This window comes from Dreissena polymorpha, chromosome 6 (genome assembly GCF_020536995.1).
Source record: "Dreissena polymorpha isolate Duluth1 chromosome 6, UMN_Dpol_1.0, whole genome shotgun sequence".
Taxonomy (NCBI): Eukaryota; Metazoa; Mollusca; class Bivalvia; order Myida; family Dreissenidae; genus Dreissena; species Dreissena polymorpha.
This window is the reverse complement of record NC_068360.1, coordinates 97,757,926-97,784,092: the sequence shown is the minus strand read 5'-3', so window position 1 is coordinate 97,784,092 and position 26,167 is coordinate 97,757,926. Positions and strand designations below refer to the sequence as shown.

Here is a 26,167-nt window from a genome sequence, read left to right as displayed (position 1 = left end):
TACGATACAGATAAATAGTTTAACAATAATTGTACGAAAATAAATCTTCGCTAACGTCCTTAAAATTGATCTTTAATTTTTTATTTTGTGAATCAATTTATAGCTCAAGCCAATATCTTTAATAAGAAATAACATTTATAAAAACAAAGTGTTTGAATTAGTAGGTTAGTGAGTAAATAATGTCAAAAAGTCAAAGAACCATAACACATATAATACTATGGATGCGTCTTACTTCAGAGGAATGCTCACCTGAATCATAATTCGTAAATTAAAAAGCTCAGAAAATGTCGATATGTTGTAAAAATGCAATTATTAAATCCAACAGACAATTGTTTCGCAATCTTTATCTGTCTTGTTTAAAATTAACCGATTTCTTTCTTTTACCCGCTATGTACAATATATATTAAAAGCTCCATATATCAACACGACAATAGCGATTGTATTTTCTGATCAAAACAGTAATTCTCATCCCAATTTGTATGGATATTAAATACACTATGAAACGGTTACCGAATGATTACATAACACCACAACGTAATAGGCATATGCATTATGTAAGTGGGTTTGTTATTTCAAGTATAAAGACACTTAAGTTATATAATTAATTCATATATTTATGTATTAACCTGTAGTCAAAGTAAATAATACTGACATACAAATAAAATTATACTTACATAGAATGTTACCCAGTAAAGAAGTTGCATTACTATATTTTGTTGTACTTCCGTTCGTTGGCTGCATGGCACTTGTGGCCGTGCAGGTGAGCGTAACTGCATTCACACTTTGCATAAATTTCAGTTCAATAGCTCCGTTATTAATAACAGAGCCATTAGTTAATTTCCATGATATGTTAGGCGTTGGATTCCCAGAAGAGGTGCATTCCAGCGATACAGAGCTATTTTGTATCACAGTAATGATGTCAACAATCACATTCTTGTATAGAACTTTTGGTGTGGATGGGGCGACTTTAACGAAGCGAAAGTATAACGGAAATAGAATAAAAACATAAATACTTGCGCGAACAAAGCATTTTTTATTAAATAAAACTTACTCTAAAAACGAAGAAATTTTTTAAATTCAAATTAATGATGATTTGTACGTACATAATTTGCAATTACATTTGTATAAAAATAATACACTTAATTATTTATATTAAGATTCTTTTAAACTAACGATCAAGTACAATACTGAATAATTACCCAACACGTTAATACGGGGTTTCCTGACGGATAAGATCGACCCGTACCCATTTGAGACTTTGCAGTATATGATTGTCCCATGATGTTCCATTGAAGGAGTAATTGTCAGAGTGCTTGTCGTCCGGTCTCCTGCTACAAGACTAATGCTTTTTTTAGTGATATTTACATCATCGTTGTAATCCGACGGGGTATCGTTGTCCATATACCAAGTAATGATTGGGGTAGGACGGCCCTCTGATGATTCACATTTGATGAAGCTGATTGGTACGTTTTGTAAGACAGAAATCGCTGGTAGGTCTGGGGTCAACGTAACATTGACCACAGGCACTAATAGAAAAATATTATTATTTATTTTTGACGTACTTTGATTTTCAACGCAAATGTCAATAAAGTTTGACGAATACGGAAAAATATCAATATGAAAAGAAAACAAAGAAGTAACACATTTATAAACCGCCTAAAGCTATTGTCAAATAGGTACAAAGATACATGTTTGCGCCATCTAAACATTAAACTAACAGAACGTGTCGACCCCACAATTTTACAATATGATAACAATCTTTTAGTTATAAATTTACATTACACAACCGGGCATAAAACAGAAGATCTATATTTCTTTTTAGATTCATTTATTAGGAAAATACACTTATTTAAAAGGGTGAACTATTACAAGCATTTACATAATGCAAAGAAGCCAATCAAACTAATAGTTGTGTTAGCGTCTTTTATCACGAAAATAAACAATTTATGCAGTTTTTATACGCAGTTTTTAAGAAGTTAACTCTTGCAGTTGTCCTTTATTCAATGAATACACAGAAATATGCAATCATTTTTTTATACTTACTGCGCCGAAGAAAACAATATAAGAAATAAAATAATAAATACAAACATGGATAATTAATTACCTGCCACAATAATTGTTATTTCATGACTGAAAACAGATTGCTGATTTTGACTTATAGAGCACTTCCATTTGCCTCCATTATTGTTCTGTGATACGGACTTCAGGGTACAAGTTAATGTGGATCCTGCACAATCACACCCAGCAAACACTTCCGGTAAAGTGGCAGGGGAAAACAAGCAAGTGCTGCCTGTAGATACAACTGACAGAACATAATCAAACTGACCATCCACTGGCTTGAGCCACCACCTAACAAACGTCGCTGTTGCATGAGTGCATGTAAACTTTAATGCAGCATTTGCATCTACGAATGTTGCATTTGAACGTAATTCTGGATTTTGTGAACCTATTAAACACAAGCGCAGACACAAACCTTTAAGCTATATTTAAAATGGTAATTTGATACATGAGTGCAAATTGATAAATACGGGTAAATCTATTTACAAAACAATATCCATGATAACTAATTCAGATTAAAAGACTAAATTACATTAAGACAAGAGCTTATGTAGTTTTTTTATGAAAGACGACCATAAATGTAGTAGTTAATAGTTATTTACCTATAACATGTATATATCCAATAAAAATCAAAACGTTAAATCTAAACATGTTTATATTTCACATAGCCGAACACGACAAATCAAAGAAGTCACCCAAAAGCATACACACTTTTTACAATTACAGAAAACGTTTGGTGCGGATTTCATAAAGTCGGTTTTCGGATGCTATAGTTGTTTGTTGATATGAGAGTTAGTTATATTTATATGGTGTTGTCGAAAGCTACGGCACAAGGGCAGTTCAACAGTATATTTAATACTTGATTCAGTCTACCTCTTTAGGCAATTTGTCACTTACTGTCTTCTTATATATATATGCAATATTTTAATACTACTGCTAACCTTGCCCTTGTATATATTTATATTTAACAACCAACATGTGCTGCATGTCATTGTAAACAACTAATTTCGACTTCTTATCGGCTATATATGAGGCTATGCTAGTTTGTAACGTATAATACCAAAATAACGCTCGATGTCACGAGAGCGACTGTCGTGAATGTTTTAGGCGATACAGTTGGTGTATATTTGCATAGACCCATACAAGGCAGCGGCATCTTAGAATTCAACTTACATTATACAATGCAAAACCTATTATAATGGTTTTGATACTCAACATATTTCATTTCTTCTTAAACGGATTGCTCAAATGCAAAGTTGTGCAAATGTACCTAATTGGGTGTGACGTCATGCAAAAACATATGCTATATCAAAGAATGTGTATTATTCAATATCCGGAAATTGGGGAACTGAAAAGTATAACATTTTCCGAAGCCACTAATTTATTATTTATATGTTTCGGCTTTTACTCCTTATTTCAACATATCTCTAGTTAATGGTTTATTTAAATATAAAACATGTACACTCAAAGTAACACATCAAACGCATCAAATAAATTGTTAATAAATTCTTTGTTTAATGAACGGATGTCATCAATATCGTGAATATGAACATATAAATTATGTTCAAATATCTCCTATAAATTGTATTCGAATAGCTCCACGATGCGATTAATTATCATTAAGCGAGAAATATCACTCGTAAATAAAATAATAAATAGCCATATCTGGTTCATCATAATCATTTACGTCAACTTATTGATCTGTAGACAAATTTACACATTTATCCCATCAAGAACTTATAATATTAATTAAATGCCGATAAAAATAAATATTTGATTCTGAAACAAGTTTCCGTAAATGACAGGTCGTGCACCCATGTTCAACTTGTCACTAGAATGTTTTATAATATTTAGGTAGCTTTGATAGCATAACAAACGTTCTTTATGCAATGTGATACTTTTGTAATATGTGCCTTGCATGTGCGAAACGAGCCTGTGTTTAATTGCATTGCTTCTGTTAAGATCGACCAGTGTGCAGTCGTTTTATTGTACATACATGCTTGCAAATCAAATATGAAAAACACATATGTGTTCGCTCATATTTTCCAAACAAGAGAATAATATAAAAAAAAGCAATATTGTTCGCATACTTCTATTTGCACTTGCACCACAAGGAAACTACATCTGGCTGTGATTAAGAAGTGTCAGATCATCATTATTGGTGCATGATTTTCATTCAACCTGATTGAAAATGTTCTCAAACATGTATTTGTGAACTTAACAGTTGATGTAATGAGCCGTTGTTTGACACATTACATTTATAAAAGCAATACATATTAAGTTCCTTTGAATAAAAAGAGACAAGCCTGTGTTAACAGTATTTTATGTTTTAATAATGTTTCTTTAGTTTCATCAATCCTATATTGGATTGGAGCGGTTTTATGGTATTCATAAATTACGGGTAATACATTTGTGTACTTTAATTGTTTCGTTGGGAGTAAAAACAAAGAGGCAGGTAAAATAATAGTGGCTATGATTTACTTCTCTATGTGATCATTTTATCGTTAAATGTGTTTACTTCACTATTAGTACTACCTATTTAAGGAAAGGCGCGTTTTCTATTTTATAGTTTTAAAACACAAAACAAAACGTATTCGCTTTTCTGTATAACAATCGCATAGCAGAGTTGTCGTTTGCAGATCAACATATACTATGGGTGCGTACTTAAGTCAATATTTGGTTAATGAAACCTTAAGGTATCTAGATCATGCAAATTATTGTTTGCAAAATGTAGTCTACACTTTGTTAATAAGAAGGTGATACTTATCGAGGAAGCTAATGATGATTTGTAGTATGTGCGTTACAGACTTAATTAGCTCTAAAACTTCAGGAATATACATTAAGGTAGTGCACCTCTGATGGGCACATATCCAAATATAATCTAATTAATTATTTTCTTAATCAGCATCATTTCATTGAACTACATGCAAATTTGTAGGTAGGCTTTCCATGCTTTAAAAAAAAATATACCGATTTTTTCAAAACCACCCCCACGCTCGGCTTTTGTCCAGTTTATTTTCACCCCTGGGGTATATAAAAGTTCCATAATTCATTCAAATTTCCAAATATGGGCATGCAGTTGGTGTGTACAGATGCTGTAAAGGTGTTTAAAGTTTAAACAAGATGAAATAAGTATTCTTTTACAGACATTTATTTTTTACAAATTTTTATCTATGGAAGAGCACCATGAAATGTAAGTGATTTCAGCCAAGTAAAAATTGGGTCGGTTAAAAACAAAGTGTCATAAAATTCAAAATAGTATCATTTAAGTCATATTTTAGACTTGGTTTTTATCGAAACACTTTATACAGCAAAAATACCAAGAAATAGACAGATTTACCGTTTACTTTTTGAAATAAAAATAAAAATGCAACATGCATGGTTCGTATTTTCAACAGTAAATCACCCAATTTCGCCATAACGGTGTTTTATTTTTAATAATTGAAGAATGTGCATAAAAATTGCAACATATTTAACAATAAATATAGCTTATATGCCATATTAAATCAAATTACGTTAGAAAATAAATAAAACGCGTCGCAAAAAAGTATACGTCGTCGGCAGGATTCGAACCTGCGCGGGGATATCCCAAAAGATTTCTAGTCTATCGCCTTAACCACTAGGCTACGGCACCTAATAGTAGGCTCTTCAACCTTCGAAGAAATCGCGGGAAATCATTAGAGGTGCACTACCTTAACAAGTTCAATAAGAGAAAATCAAAACAAATGTTATAAAGCTTAAAGAAGCGTTAAAGGGGCCTTTTCACATTTTGGTAAATTGACAAAATAACAAAAGTTGTTTCAGATTAGCAATTTTTCGTTTTAATTATGATATTTGTGAGGAAGTTGTAATACTGAACATTTACCATGCTTTAAAATATCCATTACATGCATCTTTTGACGATTTGAAAACCAGAAAATTATAAAGCGTTGCAACGCAAAACAATTGAATAATTTGGAAAGTTATGTTGTTGTCGTTATATTTTGTGAAACTGCGATGATTACTTATATTAAGTAAAAAATACATCACCTCATAGCATAAGCACAGATGGCCGAGTGGTCTAAGCGAAAGACATTTTACTCCAGGACTCCAGGGGTCAGTGGTTCGAGCTCAGTCGATGGTTACTTTTTTTTTTCTTTTATTGTATTCTTGTTTTTTTTTACTGGAGATTTTTAGGTCCAATGTTTAAATTTATCAATATAAAGCATTTAATGACAAACTTCAATATATGCAAAAATCTGTGAAAAGGCCCCTTTAACTAATCAACTGCGATTTATGTAATTTTAATTCAACTCCAAGCTATGTGTCGACTTATTTAGCCGCCTTCTCTGTTCCGATATTGATATACCCACTGACCATGGATCATATACTCGGTTTATCATTACCCGATAACCACAAACCGTCGTATTGCTTAATTCCTTGCAAGGTCAAAACATGATACCAACAAAAAGGGGTGCCTTTACCCGATATATCAGAACCCGAGACCCGCAAACCGTTTTGCATATACCGACAAGTACACGTGCGCCACATACTGTGGAACCTATAATCGGTATATAAGAACCAGAGACATGCATACCACTTTGTCAATACCAACTTTATCCGAAACGAGACCTCCTACCCTCATGTCCATATCGACGTTGTCAAGAGACCCACATATTGTTTGACAATATGTTACCACAAACCGGTGAGCGTGTACTCGCTATATAAGGACCCAACACCCCAAAACCCGATGACTATACCATTTCGATCAAACCCCAGACCTAGATAACTCGTTGATAACTATTTAATTACCCCTGGCCCACATAACCCAATAACTATACACACAATATAAGAACTCGAGACCTACATAACCCGGTAACTATATATGCCACATAAAAAATCAAGACCTACATAACCAGGTGACAATACACACTATATCAGAATCCGATATCATATAAACCGGTGATTTTATATACTATCTAAGAATCCGAAGCCAACAGTATCAGGCGGATATACCTACAATATATATATATATATATATATATATATATATATATATATATATATATATATATATATATATATATATATATATATACCAGAGAACCCGATGTTTGTGCACACTAGCTGAACCCAAGACCTACAGAGCATGTGGATTATAAACAAAGTATAATAAACCTAGCCCACATTACCAGGGGACATACTACATCAAAATCCGAGTCCAACAGGAGCCGGTTTATACACCTACCATATAAATTATTTAAAGAATTATAACTGTGTTTTCCGATGCCTGATATATACTTTCTTCTTAAATGTTCTTATCTGTATGTGTGGTTATATATGCAGAAATAATAACCCCAGATTTATGCAACATTGATCTGTCGTAGCGATAAATCATCTAAAAAGCGCTTATTAGACGTGTCAATATTTGAATTTATGAAAAGCTCTTCATTTACGATATCGCGACCAGGAAGATGTACCGCTTTTGAATAAACGTAACCTTGGGTTGCGATTGTATTACCGGTCGAAATTCAAAAGGGTATTCTCACCACACTGAAATTTTAACTTGAAGAACGTTAAATAGTAATTGCAGATAACCTCTTCATTTTCTTTATAAATTAATCTTAAAACTATTGCATCTATAACTTTTCTTGATTGAGTGTTGTTATGATCAAATTCTATCCCTCAATCGGTATTATTGTAGTAAACATGCGGTCACTGTCCCTGACATAGTATAAACTTATCCATATATGGATATATTGACATGTGCGGTGTCAATAAGTTTTAAAAATGCTAAATTCAAAGGGAAATACATCTAGATATCATTCTCTGCTTTAGGTTTCAAGTGTTGTCTGCCGTGGAAATCGCAAATTTAGAATACATTATTTCATATTTAATACCAATATTGGAATAACTTTGGTGGTAATAAGAAATTCCAGGGATGATTGTGTGCCCTTACCATATGCGAATTACCCATATACCTCCTTGGACCCCTGAACGAATTCAGACATATTATTCGGCAATCTGCCAATTCGTTGACCCTACCCCTGCCACCTTTCTTCCAAATACCATACACCCGCACTAAACTTGCACCAATTTGTGTTTTTTAGTGTCATACACAACGGATGTATGGGGCACAATTGCCACTTACACTATACACAATGATTTTTGGGATGCACAAGACCTTTATCCTAAATATATGTTGGTTCTAAATATATGCGGAAGAGTATTCAGCCATACCGCACTGATTCGCCACGCCAACACGGATCGTCAGTCCGCCTTTTCCCGTTGTTTATGCATGTTTGGTAAATAGTTTGATCATAGGCCACACAATCCGCACACAATGGTAACATATTTTGATAACCGTTATTATATGCAGTGTAATTGAAAATAATATCGAGATTCTCAATTGGTTATACGTATCGATTGTTCGTACATTTGTAGCTAAACGAAACATGAAACGCTAATGGCGAGCTTTTGTTATCATCCTATATTTTGCGTCCATCGTGCGTCGTCAACTTTCTTTTAACTATTTTTCACTCTAGAGGCAGCAGTTAGATGGAACAGAATATTTACCTTGACAATTAATGAGCCGACTGTAAATATGGATTATGTACGTCTAAAAACTAGGTCACCAGGTCAAATCTAAGTACAACATTGTAACCCATATACAGGCCACATGTATCACTCACCATTTATGAAACTTGGTAAAAACATTTCTCTATGCCGGGTTTGAATCTGGGTTGTGTGCGTATAACAGCTTGGCAAATATATCAAATCTTGAGGCCACATTTTTATTTAATTTTGATCAGATATTAAACATTTTTAACTTCTAGATCAAGTTAAAATATGGGTCATCTGCGTCCAAACAAAAGGCAACCCCTTAAAATATTAGAAAAACTTGTCACAATTCTAGAGGCCTAGAAACTTTCAGGACTGTATGAACTTAACGTGTAGATGATCTATCGTTAGGAAATTAATTGTTCTGTTAAGAAATGACATTTTCTGTTTTGACTGAATTATGGCCCGTTGTATTTTTATTCTTTGTTGACTAGTTAAAGGGGATTTGTCAGTTTCCGAACTGGTGGTTTGGCGGAATTAGTACCCAATCTTCATGCGATAAGATCATTTGTGGCAATAATATATCGGCCAAATTTTAACTTCCTCACATTGTCGAAACCTCGTCACTAGATCAATTTAAAGAAAAATGAGTTGAAAACTCAGTGCTACTTATATGGCTAAATTTAAAACGTGCTGACCTTGTTCTCTTTGTAATAATCTTAAAAAGTAGTTAAATCTAAACTTCGTTAAACTTAATTAACTTGTTTGTAATCATGATGCCACATCAGAGTTCGAAAATGGTTTCGATTTGTTGAAAAACATTTCGGCCGTCGGCCTGGGCAGTCTTTCGTTCTGATTAGGCTATAGTGAAACCTTTGAAACACTCTTGAAGTCACGTTGGTTGGTGATATCATCATGAAACTTAATACAAACATGGGTTCTAACGACATCTTAGCAGATTTCAAAAAAATAAGTCTTTAAAAAATTGGTCGCCGATGACGGAGTTGTTTGTCTTAAATGGCTATATTTCAACCTTAATAACACTAGAAGTTACAATTATAGTCCAATCAACATGAAACTTGAAACTAACGAATACCTGTTTAAATGTTATCTCTGCACATTTTGAAATAATATTTTTCCGCTGAAAACCATTGACTCGGGGGGGGGGCATTTCCTTATATGGCTGTAGTGAAATGTTATGAATATTCTAAAAGCCATACCCTTCATCAAATATCATGAAACTTTCTTGGAACTTCTGATAATATCTCGTCCAAGTTAGAGAATTAGTGTTTCTGTTGAAAAAGAAAATCGCAATAAGTATGGCAGTGTTATAGTGAATCCTACTACGCAATCAAATGTGAGCTTCGCCATCGCCGTCGGCGTCGGCGTCCATGTAATGCTTTGTATATAGTCCACGTACAAAATCTCCAAATCACTGTTTCTACTACAGGTATAAGTTTGACACAGAAATGTTTAAGGGTCATAGCTAAGGTTAATGAACAAATTAGGTGCAGCATCTCCATATTTCTTTATTTATAACAAATGTTAAAATATAACGTTAACTGTTGTTTGATTGTCTTTATGAACATTCACTTACTATGTCCATCTTTTAAGCATGATTCTGCTCGTTTTGTTCTTATAATTCGGGCGTGCAAATTAAAATACAGGTTGATGTTTGCATGAAACATAGCTCTCTAACTTTAAATGATATTCAAATGAAACTTCAGATATTTTGTTTTGGCAATCATCATGCGAGGTAAACCACAATGCCTATAACTCTGAACTGCAATATCGTACAAGTGCAACTCCTTGGTACGTTGAAAATTATGGTTAACTTCTTCATGCAGCAACTATTTATATTTATGTTTGCTACAAATAGCAAACTGGTGGTGGTGGTGTTGGTGGTGTTGTTGGTGGTGTTGGTGGTGATGTTGGTGGTGGTGGTGGTGGTGGTGGTCGTGGTGGTGGGTGTGGTGGTGGTGGTGGTGGTGGTGGTGGTGGTGGTGGTGGTGGTGGTGGTGGTGGTGGTGAAGGGTGTGGTGGTGGTGGTGGTGGTGGAGGAGGTGGTGGTGGTGGTTGTTGTTGAAGTTGTTGTTGTTGAAGCTTTTGTTTGCTGATGTTGTTCTATTCGTAGTAGCAGAAGCAATAACAATTTAAACAGCAGAGTGCAATATTACTATTCTGGCGTTTTAGCAATCATAACGTTTATTTCAATTATATTATTGAGAAGACCAAAATTGAAGTTATTAGGTACTGTATTTACGAGGTTATCTTTTCGTTATATTAGCATCTACTAGACGTCTTATATCTGATATATTTGTATTATTGATTTAGTATGAGCATATCTACATGTATTTGAATTTTTAAACACTTAAGTCACTTAAAACTGTCAACAGGGGCTCAAGATGAAACTATCATTACTGACCATAGCTATGTGGTTGACAAATTCACTACATGTAAAAGGTACGTATGCATTATTACAAAGATACTTATGTGTTTAAGAGATCATTCGGATAATCAGTCGGCACATTTCTGTTTTCTTATATTGGATACACTGTCCATTACGTTTCATTACCGTTTTCTCTTATTTATGTTCCAGAAATCAGTTCTTGTAATATAACCATGTCACCGAAATCGAATCTGGTGGATCTGGGATGTCGTGTTTATCTGACTTGTCAAGTGTGTTTCTCAGCAAATTTTATAAATTTTGATCATAATGGATCGCATGTAGCAAGCTATGCGTTTGGGGAATCTAGTGTGGTGAACAAGAGTTTGTATCATTTAACATACGACGCTGTGGAAAGCACGTTTAATCTGACAATTATGAATTTTACACGTTCATCTGTTGGCAATTATTCGTGTTCCATCCCTTATACAACGAACAATGCATCGCTAACTTTAGAACACTCAGGTATATGTTTACATTATAAATTCCAGTCGACTTGCTATACATTTTATTACTTGCGAACATAACCATTCGACGAATGTCATTTACCTATGGCTTACACGTCTTAGTGTAAAAAGCTTAAAACTGTGTAGAATTATGGTTATATATATATATGTATATATATATATATCGGAATAAAATAACTCTATATATTTCCTCCTTATCAATAGTTCCGGTGACATTTGTAACGTTGACTCCTGCCACACCGACGATTTCCGTGTTACAAAGTGTTACCACCAACGTCATTAAATGCATATCGTCAGAGGGCCGCCCAAAACCATCTATTACTTGGTATTTAGACAAAAACACGCCGTCGGATTACACCGATGATTTAAACCTGACATTACTTAGCTTTAGTGAAACAATACGATACGTAACGATGAGTACTCTTACAATTACCGCTACAATGGCAGATCATGGTTCAAGTATTTATTGCAAAGTCTCAAACGGATACGGGCATATCACATCAAACGCGCGGCTCAATATCAATGTGTTGGGTAAGCGGATTATTGTGAACTGACTGATGTAATCGTAAACAACTTTTATTGGTTATTACTTTTTCAATATTTTTGGACACCCATTTTTTGTTTTAGTATTCATTATAACATGTGTAACATCAGTATTTTTTTCTCTTTTTTCAAGTTGTTCCATCAAGGCCGACCATTCTACACAAATCAGTTATTATCGGCGACAATATTTCCGTAACACTCAACAGTACTGTTCCGCTGGAATGTAACTCCTCTGGAAATCCAACGCCAAACATATCATGGCTCTTATCGAATGGTTCCGTAATTAACAAAACATTAATTGAACTTAAATGGGAGAATAGAGTAAACACAGACATGATCACCTGCACGGCCACAAGTGTTATGAAGCCAGCATATGGAACTACACAAACACATTCTAATACAACTGATTTACGGATTAACATTTTATGTAAGTATGTTTCACTCTAATTAATGTTGAACGCATAAATATTAATAATACTTTACCAGTGACTCAATTTGTATCTTTAAAGTGTAACTGTCTCAATGAGATGACTTACTCACTGAAAATAATACAAATACATTTCAAATGTTGTTGAATCCTTCAGTCGTCCTTTTAGGAATATGTATCTGATCTCCCTTAAGTGAAAATTATATAATATAATTATATTTTGTTTGTGATTATTTTGTTCGTGTGATCGCATGATAAATGACGTCTGTTGTTATATTAATATCTGTATTATAAAACTTACGTCAAACCATCAGTATAGGTTCATAACAAAAGAAAAAGGTATACCTCATCCAAATTTTTCGTTTAATTAACTCATAGTTCTATTGACTGCCTATTATCATTGTATTAGCTTTAATATCTAATAAATGTTAATGTTAATCCCTTTGGAGGACACACGAATTTACTATTCCATAATTTGTTTAAACATTAACAGTATGGATACCATGGATAAAAATACCTTGAACATAGTTGAATTTTTTACAGACTCGCCGTCACCCCCAACCTGTTCAATCGGAGATAAGTTTATAACAGTAAATACCATTCGGGCAATAAAAAATGAACCAATAAATATAAACTGTACAAGTAAGAGTAACCCCCCTCCCACGAGCTATTCATGGACACTGCCAGGCGGAATAAAACAAGATGGACAACAACTCTCAATACCACGCGTACTGTTGGAGGGTCCTTACACACTTGATGTCAATAATGTTATTAACTCAACAGTGCCACCACAAGTCATAATTGGGCACGCAAATGTCATATTTACACTTGACATATTATGTAAGTTTCAGCATGTATTCTTTGTATATTTATCTTACAGTAGCATTTAATACACATTCTATGTGCAGAACCATTGATTTCCCTCCTGTCAGTCACATAATAAATCAACGTAATATGTAGAGCTATTATACTATGACTTAAACGCGCCCATGCATGTAACGACGGTACATTGCGATGTACTCGTTGCGTAATTAATCACTTCAGTTCCGGTGGCCGTACATAATATAGAGAATAAAACCGTTTTGAGAAACCAGGTTTTATCTGCCACGTGCCCTTACACACTTGGAAATCCACCTGAGACGAATTTTACATGGATACACGTGAATACATCTCGTGTTGTTGGACGAGAGCAACGACTTGCGTTGCCAAACATGCAGACCACTGACGAAGGCTTATATAAATGCAGAGTAAACACCACAATGACACCCACAGGATGTTGTGCACTACCGGCATACGATGAAACGATATTTTATGTTGATGTACAATGTAAGTGAATGATAAATACGTATATTTATGTACGTAAACGTCTTTTATAGTGTTATTGACGTCTCATATATTAAAACTTTTTTATATTTTGCATTATCTATTTTGTAGACGCCGCCGATATAACGAGGTTTTATGCCAGCGGATTTGAGCATTCGCAAATTATTACGGTAGACGAAAATGAAACGGTGATATTATACTGTGATTCTGAAGGCGACCCTCTGCCTTCGATGCTACTAATAATTAATACTCGCGGTGAAAATGATTTACTGAGTGGAAAGTATTACAACACAATATCCGCATATATTCCTCATGCACGATGTGAATATGACATGGGTATCTACCAATGCAGGGCGAACAACACGCACAATAAAGTGCAGCAGGTGCGAGAGATTGAAATCAAGATCAAATGTGAGTTACTACATGTATTTGTTTTCTGTTTCTACGTAACGGTATTATGTTGCTAACCATTTTCAATTAAAGTAATGATTAATAATTAAACTTTCTGTTTATGAAGGTGCACCGAGATCTTCTCCTTTTATGCCACCGGCACCTAAAGTTTGGACGAAAATTAACAGTAGTGTAATTCTAACGTACACTATCATGGCGTATCCTCCGCCAAGCTCTTCATCGGCATTTGTTTGGCGGAAGAAAGTAAATGAAGACTGGTTTATTGTTAATGATACGAGAAGACGTCATATTCAAATTTCTCAAGACAGACTTCAGACAAACCTTTCAATATTTCAAGTTCATGCAGACGATTTTACAAACTATACGGTAAAAGTGAACAATGACATTGGCACCACAGAACAGACATTTGTTATTCAAGCGAAAGGTAATAATATGATGCAGTTCATTTAAAGTCAAAACTTGAGATATTGTATTTGCGTATTTCAGATCGACTTTTTACACATTATGTCGTTAGAGATGGATAGATAAAAGGTGTTTTACAATTCATATTTGCAGAAGAGCCAGCTATACCAGAGCATTTCCGTGTATCTGAAGATCCGCTAACAGACAACACTGTAATCGTTGAATGGAAACCGGGATTTAACGGCGGGGAAAATCAATGGTTCGTTATTGGATATAAACAAGAAACGGGCAAACATTGGACTTACAAAACTAAACTTGAAAATATCACTCGAATAGCGATTGAAGGACTGGTTGCCGGAACCTCTTATCAATTCAAAATGTATGCAGAAAATTCAGTTGGAAGATCACAGGAAACAATTGTTTTAACATTGGTTAGGCGAGCAGCCAAAGCTGGTATGCATTTTTTTCCATTATCTCTGAATATATACGTGAGGTAAGAATTCCACTTTGCATGTCGATTTCGACCTCATTGCTTTACATTTGCCGTTATAAGGCGGTGACGCAAGTTGAAAATGTTTATGATAATAATAAGATGAAGGCATTCAATGAATAATTGAGTATAGGTGATCGTAAATGACGAATTTCGTGTATATAAATTTCATAACGTATAATTGTAGGCATTATGCAGATGTCTATTTCATCAAATCGTAGTGTTTTATCATGCAAAATAAAGCTGTAAAATATTAACATCAATGCCACTGCACTTAAAATCTTGGTAAGTGTTTAAAAAATATCGCCGTATTTTACTGATAAAACTAATAAACTAATAAACAACCATATCGTGTTTTATTAGAAAAAATTAATTTGTAAAACAGATTCTATCAATAATGAGTATGCGCGCTAAATATATTTTGAGAAGGTTTAAATAATTATCAAAAATTTATGCCGACGATGCATGTAAAATATTAATGAGATATTTATGTAAAAGATAATTGAACCCAGTATCGAAGAAGCGTGAATATATTTCTTGCAACTCATCGGTTGGTCGATCGGTCGGGTGTTCGGTGTGTCCGTAGACCATACGTTCCCACACGATCCTAAAACAGTTTGCCCTATAACCATTCTTTAGGATAAACTGGGGTGCTTGATTTCAAAAAACAATAGTAAATTCATAAACATTTTTAAATGATTTATTTCATAATTTATTTCATAATGTAATTAGAAAGGTTAATAATTGCACTTAATAAAATATTTCAATTGTATTTTTTTCTCTCCGTGTTTATTGGCTACCGATATTGAAACACTGTCAATATTTTTAATACGTCTAATCACCATAACATGAAATATGTCAAAAGATGTGACTTATAATAAGGCTGTAAAAAAACACATATCAGACCACACTGTTTTATGCTTTTAATTAGATAATGGATCATCTTCACCTGTCGGGGCTGCAGTGGGAGGGGCTGTCGGTGGAATTCTTACGATAGTCATCTGCATTGTTCTTTGGAAATGTAGAAACACATTTACTTTTAAAAGTATGTATGTTCTGTATTTATTGTATTGTATATATATATATATATATATATATATATATATATATATATATATATATATATATATATATATATATATATAAACATGTACTAGGATTGCACAATTTATGCATGAATATATCGAGTTAGCAGCTAGCAAAATGCCTCAATGAGTTATTATATACCCAGTTGACTTAATTTGTATTTGATTTCACAATCGTTTGTACCGTTTTATTGTGCACTGTTACAATGTTGTGATCACAGTAGGGACATATCAGTCAACTGCTGAGATTGAAAAATTTTACTATCCATTGACCATAATTGTATCGGATAATAATAGTATACTTTTTGATGACCTATTTTGGAGCTGAGCATCATCCTTAAATTACACACTTTAAGTGGTGATAAATAATTAAGTATAAGTTATAGATGTAATACTTTTTAAGTATGTTTTAAGCACTGAGTGTGCGTCGAGTCTAGTGTTCATCCTATTTCAGGAAATCCTGATGCTAGTGCTCCTTACGTTGACTTATTCAAAGGACAGTATGCAGCCATTTTGATATATTTGATAAGATTCGTTTATATCTATATCATCATTAATACTGCGCTTACAGTTCATTTTTCTTCAGATTTGAACATAATGCTGCGCCTGGTTTTAATTATTCGTCAGCATTTAATTAATACTACGCCTAATGTTAATTATTTCCAGACGTGTACACTTTATTGTAAGCAATAATAAGAATCATATTGTTTGCTCCAGGACAAATGTCTCAGCTGTCAATACCAGCTCCGAATATGAAGTATGCAGAGTTGGTATGTTTGTCTGTTTGTGAATAACTGATAGATGTCATTTATGTTGTTTAAATGTGTATGCTGTGATCAAACCATCAGGTTCTTTGTGTTGATGAAAGTACAATAATGCGTATAATTATTGCCATATCTTATAAAGTGAACACATTATAGGAATTTTTAAAATGTATACATATTTTTATGCTTGTCATTTATGTTGTTTAAATATGTATGCTGCGGTCAAACCGTTTGGTTTTATATCTTAATGAAAATACAATAATGTGTATAATTCTTGACTTTTCGTATGAATTGAAAAAAAATCATCAATATGATCTGTTTTAATGTATACATATTCATACGAGATAAATTATTCTTGTCATTATATAAAAAGTGTATTTAATGTAATTGATTGCATACACAGAAAAAGACTTAACATACTACAAAACATTACAAAGATCGATCATTGAAATGGGGTCAGTGCCGTTTTACCAATTTAAATTAAAACCACTTGAGGACTATCAGAACCGCTTGAAATCAATTTAAGCCATTGTTTTATTTCAGAATCCCAGCAGAGGGACCAGTACGAGACACTCGCTGAAACTTCGTTTCATGTGTACTCAGCCATATCAAGAATCGGCACAGAGGGGATTATTTTTTTTAACCGTGAATCTGTAGCTTCAGATAATGATTGTGCAGTAGGGAGAGAAGACAGATCATATGTTAATTTAGTATTATCGGAGACTGAAAAGTAAACAAAGTAACGTATTTTTCTTGCATTTGTAAAATTACTAAATTAAACAGTTGCAAATTTAATACGAAGTGCTAGTTACATACGTGTAAATGTGAAAAGCGCATTGGCATTGATGCATATGAATGATTTGAATTGATAGTGTTGAAAACACGCACTATTCATAATGAAACAAATAAGCAGTATATATATGACAATTGTAATATTATATGTGTACAATTAGAATTAAGTGTTTTTTTGCAATACACTTCATTTGTCATTCAGAAAAAAAATAATGTCTGTGCACTTGCTAGCATATATTGTGTGTCCTTCTATTTATGTAATGAATTGTAGAATAACACTTAAATTCGAATTATTAACTAAAACTTGTGTATATTTGTAGATGCAAGTGCATGTTTTTTAATGACTAGACGCAATTATAACACCGCATCAAAACCTAACCTCTTTTTGCATAAAGTTTATTTTTCTTATGCATCTTGAGCTTTTTATGTTTATTTTTGAATTCATCCACACACTATTTTCCTAATGTTAAGCTCTATCGATAAATTAACACACCATGTGAAATGGATTTTAAACCAGACGCACATGCGGTATCGAATAATAAACAGATGATTGGCATTTTATGTTTCTTTGAAACAGTTTTCTTCAATGTCTGTAAATATAGATGACGAATAGCAAACCATAACAACTCTGCATTGGGATCGTGTGCTTTACAAATATATTAGATTTTTATTTATGGTAATACAACGTGAATTTATTAAAGATCATTTAATTGTTAATATTTTCAGATTAAATGTCATGGATGCATACAATAATTATATGAATTTACTTTTCAACATGGACGACAAAATACAAAATATGCCCCTATCTCCTATTTACAGGTTCAATTTTCGTCTACAGTTATCTGCTGCAAGTTACGTTGAGCAGGACACAAATTGTAGATTTAATGTAAACACCTATTGGAACACCAGCAAACCTGAAATTGAAGTTTGATCATATTTGTGATGTGAAGCATATTGAATTATCATTTTGTGCTTTAGTAACTTCTAAACACAAGGAGCACTCGTACAAATAAAACATTAATGATCATTAAAACAATTGTTTTATAAGCTTAATATATCCATGTATAAAACATAATAAATCATGTTTAGACTCAACTCCTCAAAAATATTTAACCCTTTAAAGCGATGGTATTGTTATATCCAAGTTTTTAATACTGTAAACATGGCCTTATTTGTTATTATACCCGTTCATGCAGCAATCTGTTTGATATTATGTGAATCAAATGCATCATATCGTTCGTGAAAAAAATATAATAAACCAATCATTATATCATAAAGATATCGAAAGTCATGAATAAATATATGTTGCATTTATACATTCCCTGTAATTAACGCCCTTTTTGTAATAAATAATAAATGTCGATGATTTCCTTCATTTAAAATAATATGTATGTTGTCTGCAATTCAAAATGATATGATCAGTAGTAAACCTGTTTCGTAAATGATAGTACAATTTAGTTAAAAAACTTGCAATTTATGTAGACGCTGCATTCTGAATGAATAATAAAGTATGTTTATATGAGGTCAATACACTCTCAATAACATGTTCCAGTATGAATAGAACATATATTTAACAACAATGATTAAAATATCGATTATGTTAAGCTTACAGACACTGACCATTGCAATTCAATATATTGTAGTATGTGAATACAAATGCATATGCCCTATAATTATCATTGAGGTTACCATTTCAGTTACAATGGTACGATGTTTATGGTTTCGATTATCACACATTCACATAGGCGTTTTAGTCTTTCACTATCGTGCATTCATTTACTGAACTTTCTGGGACACGGCTCTTTACATTGTAATCCTGTATACCGCAAGGTGATATAACCGAATGATCGTGAAATGAAGTGTCCGCGTGTATGGCGTTCTTAAAAGGGATCTTTTCACGTTTTGGTAACTTGACAAAATTGAAAAAGTTGTTTCAGATTCGCACATTTTCGTTTTAGTTATGATATTTGTGATGAAACAGTAATACTGAACATTTTACCATGGTGTAATAAAGCCATTATATGCATCTTTTGACGATTTAAAAACCTGAAAATTATAAAGCGTTGCAAGGCGAAACAATTGAATAATTTGGAGAGTTCTGTTGTTGTCGTTTAATTTTGTGAAACTACGAAGATTGCTTATATAAAGTATAAAATACGACACCGATATATAATTGGCAGGATGGCCGAGCGGTCTAAGTGGTTTTTACTAAAGGATTCCGGGGGTCACTGGTTCGAGCCCTGCTCCGGGCTACTTTTTTTCCTTTTTTTAATTTTATTCTTGATTTTTTACTGGAGCTTTTTAGATCCAATGTTTACATTTATCAATATAAAGCATTTAATGACACACTTCAAAACATGCCAAAATCTGTGAAAAGGCCCCTTTAATTTGTGTAAGAAAGAAATTACTAAACACCGTAGCATATTTTTGACACGGGTGGAATAAAAAAGAATCAACTTTTCCAGTGGTTTCATATGCTTATTCTGAATTTTATGGCAAGAACGCATTCGTAAAATGTTTGTATTCGTGAACACCTTATGAACATTATAAGATATATCATTGTTCAATGAGATCTTACCCTCTTATAGAACTATTTTACATTATCTGTAATATCATTCATTGCGTTTCGTGTAATAATATCAGCGGATAAAAGGCCCGCTGTTATAAGTTTACACTTTGACCACAACTGGTACACCTTGGCAAGAATATGATAATTTATAAAGTGTAAGGGTGGCGTCAAACAAAGAGTGTTTTAACAAGGCTTACATTACCTTAGTGCATTATTCCGCTTATTTATAAACCGATACATTCTTAATAGTTTTCAATGCTAGTTTTGTGGAATAAATATAACTGAACCCAAAAGATGCATACGTTTACATTTCTTTCAAAGTATCATCATCCCAAACTATGCATACCGCTCGTGTCCCACTTACTGCAAATCCATTCTGTCCCGTAAGATGCAGGATAATAAACGATTACGTATGTATGTTTTAAATGGTTATATGATGTAAAATCGCAAAAAGACACAGTAGATAACCAGTTTTCATGTTATGATCGTTTGACTGAAACTAGACATAACAGATCAACATAAATTACTATTTTTATTAGCTCACCTGGGCACAATGTGTCCGTCCGTCCGCTTTTGTCCGTCGTCCGTCGTGCGTTGTGCGGCGTCAATATTTGCTTTGTTAACACTCTAGAGGCCACATTTATTTCCAATCTTCATGAAATTTGGTCTGAAGATTGGTCTAAATGATATCTTGGATGAGTTCGAAAATGGTTACGTTTGCTTGAAAAACATGGCTGCCAAGGGGCGGGGCATTTTTCCTTATATGGCTATATATGGCTATAGTAAAACCTTGTTAACACTCTAGAGGCCACATTTATTGTCCAATCTTCATGAAACTTGGTAAGAAGTTCATCCCAATAATATGTTGGACGAGTTCGAAAATGATGCCAGTTGGTTGAAAAACGTGGCTGCTAGGGGGCGTGGCATAAAGTACACAAATCAATACACATCTCTGAGTGAACCTTGTTGTTCTATTTTTAGATCAGCAACTTCATACCTTGTTGTGCTATTTCTTTGATGTGTGGCTCCTTAGATAAGAGAAGATAAAAAATCTGAGGCACACAGTTTACTGATGAGGTCTGAATTGTTTGTGTGATTATCAAAGATTTGTGTTTTAAAACAGATCTATTGATTTTTTAATTGAAAAGATAATTGCAAGGTGAGTCTGAAAATAGTTCATATGTTTGTTCAAAAGCAAGGCTCTCATAGTGGGTCGTTGTTTTTTGTATGTCTACAGTTGTTTATAGTGACATTTTAGTTCAATCTGAATGACACTTGCTGAGTACAAATGTTGTTATCATATCTTGATTTAGTTTTCTCAATTAGTTTTAATAATATCATGTTCAAACATGGTGACAATCTTTATGAGCATAATATTTTTTGCTCATGGTGACCTTACGTGATCACCTTTTGTCAATTGTCTGTCATCCGTTGTGCGTCATAATTATTTGCCTTGTTAACACTGTAGTGGCCACATTTAATGTCGGATCTTCATGAAACTTTGTCAGAAAATTTGTTCTAATGATATCTTGGACGAGTTCAAAAATGGTTCAGGTCTGTTGAAAAACATGGCCGCCAGGGGGCCATTTGTTGTTCATTCTTCATGAAACTTGGTCAAAACATTTGTTCCATTCATATCTTGCAAAGACAAGGTCATTTCATTTTATCTCAAGTGAGCGACTTTGGGCCTTTCATGCCCTCTTGTTTTGTTCAGGATACATTTGTATTACTAGTCTTATTTCCAGTTTAAAGGGTATTCTAGGGCAAATTAGGATTATATGTTCGGCATTAAATAAGTTTTTTTTCTCACTTTTTAAGATAATTTAAAGTTCACGTGCCGCGATTTAAAAAAAAACAACCTTTATTTGTCGAGTTTAGTGCATATTCAAACTATTTCGCACCACACTTCAATTCACTGACGGTATTGTTAGCGAGAACGAAGAGGACAACGTCGCGATTTTTCACAAATTGCGATCTTCTCGCCATTTTCATTCAAACAGGAAGTGACGTCACTTGTTTCCATTGTTCATTCTCTCAATAACTAACCGGCGTTATATGTCTTCGGATGTTTTATCTCTCGAAATTTTAATTAGAAAAATTGATCGAAAATGGAAGATGATAGTGATTATGATGAGCTTTCCGTTCAACCACACATGTATGAGCCACAATTTAGCGACAGTCAGTGAGATTTTTCTGATTCTGACTCGGACAGCGAGGTCGATGCTCAAGACGACCATCGGGTTGGGAATACGGATTGGTAAATATATAACTGTTTTCATGCACGTGTCGGGAAAAAAATATTTGATTGTTATTCTTCAGTACAAGATTGTTGAATATGACTAGGGTATACAAAATACTGGTTAATAATAAAAAATACAACGGATACTTGCACCAGTTCTTATTAGGAAGGAATGTGAATATTTCTAATTACATGAATTTAAATTTTAAACACTGTTTCTATTCATAATAAAAGAGTTTCAGTGTGAACATTTATATTAATTTATTGATAAATACAACTTCCGTTATAATCACGTGATAATCAAAACGATAGCATGGTGTAGGTCCAAGTGGGCAGAGTGGGACATTGGTGGGACATGGAGCTGCACTCCTTGGTGAGCTTAGCTGTAGCACTGGTCTGATTGTAATACATTTTATACAGTTTTATGTCTGTTGATATAATTTGGCTTGGGTTTATCTCATATCTGAAACCATACTGTGTCTGCAATAATCAACTGTGATATATCCATTTCAACAGCCAAAAAGCCATAAACTCCATGACACTAATGGCAGCTTTGTATGGACTAATACACAACATTGGTAACTGGTGTCAATTTGACTGGTAGCCATGGAAATATGAAAATTCTTGAAACATGAGAAACTAAGAAATCCATCATAATATCTATGTATATATTGTTTTCTGTGGCTATTAAAAACTGTACATTCGAGTAAGAAATGGAACTCATCTTCGAGAATGTTACAGTGTTTACATAAAGACCGCTTGAGAAGTTGAAATATTGGTCTTTATTTATTTCGTATTTATGATAGTACGCACAAAGTAAATGTAATTTTGGCTAATAAATTGTGTTAACCTTTGATCGACGTATTCTATGTTTTAGGGTTTTGCATCTCATTTTATGAACCAATGGCCACGGTGTCAAAATTATGTAGGAGCGACTGTCCGGGTTTGTAAAAAATAATGAAAGAGCGATTGTCCGGATTGTAAAAGTCATGTAGGAGAGACTGTCCGGGTTGTCACAAGAACGTAGGAGCAAACGTCCGCCGTGTCAAAATTAGAGCGATTGTCCGTGGGAGCGATTGTCCGGATACCCATTTCAGAGGAATGCCAAGCTGTTCATTATTTATGAAATCAATAAATTGTACTAGTAATTACAATCCATGCACAAAACCCTTCTCAATTTACATTTTTATCTGAATATTTCAATATAACATACTGAATCGTGTTAGTAAATATCTTTAATATGTTTACTAATACTATTCCAATTCCATTTTAAAATGTATAATAATAATCTGTGTAATAGACGGTAATTTGTTTGAGTTAAATATCAGTATTAGAAAGTTACATAATTATTTTGTATCAACACTTTGATTCTCTCATACTTTCTTAAGTTATGGAATTATTATTGAAACCAGTCCAAATGTTATTTTTTATACTTTCAATATTTTTGGTTAGTTAGCTGTAGCTATATTTATTTATCAAATGGAATTTATTTGTCCTTTTTTATAGCTGTTCAGATGATTAACCTATTTGTCCTTAATGATAAGAGACGGGTTTTAGTGTATTGTTTGTTACTAAGCCATTAGTACATGCATGCGTAAAATATATTATTAATCCATTTCTTACGAGTAACATCATCCTTGGCAAAACCGAAGTCCCTTGTTTCCCTTTTCCCACGTTCTTTGCACCCGAAAGCAACACACTGAACCATGTCGAATAATGATTGTCATGCAAAACAAACAACATAGAAAAAGCGTATGTTTTTAGTAAAACTATATTAACATAACACGATATTGAGTATCAAAGTTGACGTAAAGCGCAACGTGTTAACGCTTCAATCCTTAATAACAATGGACGAGTTTCCGTGTCATGTGCGTCGTGTAAAAGTGACGTCACAACTAAAAATAGGTGGTGTAAATACCCGAGCGGTTTACGGAAAACAAGATCATCGTTTTTAGCAACATAATACTTTTTGCAATTGCTCTTAATGATTCCACTCGTTTTGAATATAAATATTTATGAAATAGCATTTTTCGTTTTAAAATCGGCATTGGACCTTTAAGCATTATGTTGTCAAAAAGGATATGCACTGTGCTCAATAAAATATGCTTATGGTGTATGAGCATTTAGAGTATGAATGACAATATAACGATAAAGTTAACTGTCTTTGATGTATATCAAAACATGAATTCAACAGACGGTTATACTATTATTATTTTGTATGATTTAATTTTATTCGTATTATAATAATAATCGTATGCACTCAAGTGTTATTAAATTGTTTCAATTATTGTGATTGAATGGAATAACTAGACGATATATTTATCGAGTTGGACTGTTATAAGTTATTTTATTCACTTATTCACATGTGTCACGCCTGTACGAGCTTTATTAAATTAAACATGTTGGACAAAGAACGCAATGATCGTTATCACTCAGTAAGCTTCACATAATACAAAATAAGTTGTATTATACAATTCAGATTTAGCTCGCTTTTTCAATGATATCACCATGGTTCATTTTGATCAGCAAACGGAATGTTCTTTAAATATTGTGACTTTTTCAGAGGTTTCAGCAATCCTTTACTGCATACCAAAACAAAGTTCGTAATTCCATTGTTAACTCACCACTAGCTGAAATCCAATGACCATCATCCCTATCGAATCCTTGTATTGTATTGTTTGTATCATAATTGTCAGGTACCATTTACTTCGGGACAGGTAAGTGTTGAGGCAGATTTAATTATAATGTAATATATAGAAGTAATTGTTACGATACGTTTTAGGTAACCATTTAAGCGTTTATCTTGTTTGTTGTTTTTTTGTTTTGTTTTTAATCGAAAGGGTTATATAAGAGAGATATATAGATATTTATTTATTCTGTGTATACAATGTTACATTTTTAAAACATAAAAATATTTATATAACACACTAAAAGTGCTGGAATATGAGAGCCAAAGTATGGCATTAACCGCTGTTAAGGCATTTGAAAGGCTCAATGTCAACCAAAGAAAATAACATATTTAGCGGTTTTTTTTTAATAAACAATTTCCGCACGAGGTCGATGACCGACTTAATGATCGACATAATGGTGTTATATTATTCAATAAAAGGTTGAAGTGAATGCCCGTGAGATTTCATGACGCCTTGATCGAGTAGCATAATACTGGTGGTGTTGACATTATAACATAAAGAACATAGTATAAAAGATAATTGATTATTCAGTCAATAAATCGTTTGTTAACAAGAGAAAGCATGCAAAACAAATACTTCATATTAAATGAACACAATACATTTTGAATAGTATTTAATGTTACATGGTTAATATGTGTTCGTCGTCAAATTGTCACTGGTGGTTGAATCATTTCTAAACACTAGCTGCACGTTGAACGTTTGATTTTGTGGTACTTTTTGTGTCTGTAGTGAATTGATAGAAACTGCTCATTTCAATACGTGTAAAGCTCTCTCGTAAAAATACAATTTCCATGATCGATAAAACAATTGTTTTATTTGCAAAAATGCACATACAAAAACACATTACAGTATCTCTAAATAACACTTGTAACAAACACATGTACATTAATAATCTGCTACGAACGATCTTAAGTATAAGAT

At 33.3% G+C, this 26,167-nt stretch overlaps 2 protein-coding genes and 1 long non-coding RNA gene across 4 annotated transcripts in view; 1 reads left to right on the top strand and 2 right to left on the bottom strand.

Annotated features, from left to right (window-relative positions):
* The window catches only part of LOC127836663 (cell adhesion molecule DSCAM-like), a 190,803-nt gene that overhangs the window by 73,355 nt on the left and 91,281 nt on the right, over positions 1–26,167 (bottom strand). The window lies entirely within an intron of this gene.
* On the bottom strand, positions 712–2,381 carry LOC127836675 (uncharacterized). Its single transcript, XR_008028862.1, has 3 exons — positions 2,105–2,381; positions 1,200–1,526; positions 712–965 (listed from the first exon to the last, which is right to left on the bottom strand). It is a non-coding gene; the product is annotated as an uncharacterized LOC127836675 (long non-coding RNA).
* Positions 14,330–17,870, top strand: LOC127836666 (protein turtle-like). 2 transcript variants are annotated; one of them, XM_052363357.1, is made up of 6 exons: positions 14,330–14,639; positions 14,771–15,070; positions 16,039–16,152; positions 16,647–16,692; positions 16,910–16,962; positions 17,500–17,870. In XM_052363357.1, exons 1-6 carry the CDS (start codon positions 14,345–14,347, stop codon positions 17,688–17,690), a joined length of 999 nt encoding a protein of 332 aa, XP_052219317.1. In that variant the 5' UTR covers positions 14,330–14,344; the 3' UTR covers positions 17,691–17,870. The 2 variants fall into 2 exon arrangements, with proteins under 2 accessions (XP_052219317.1, XP_052219318.1); XM_052363358.1 differs by lacking the exon at positions 16,647–16,692.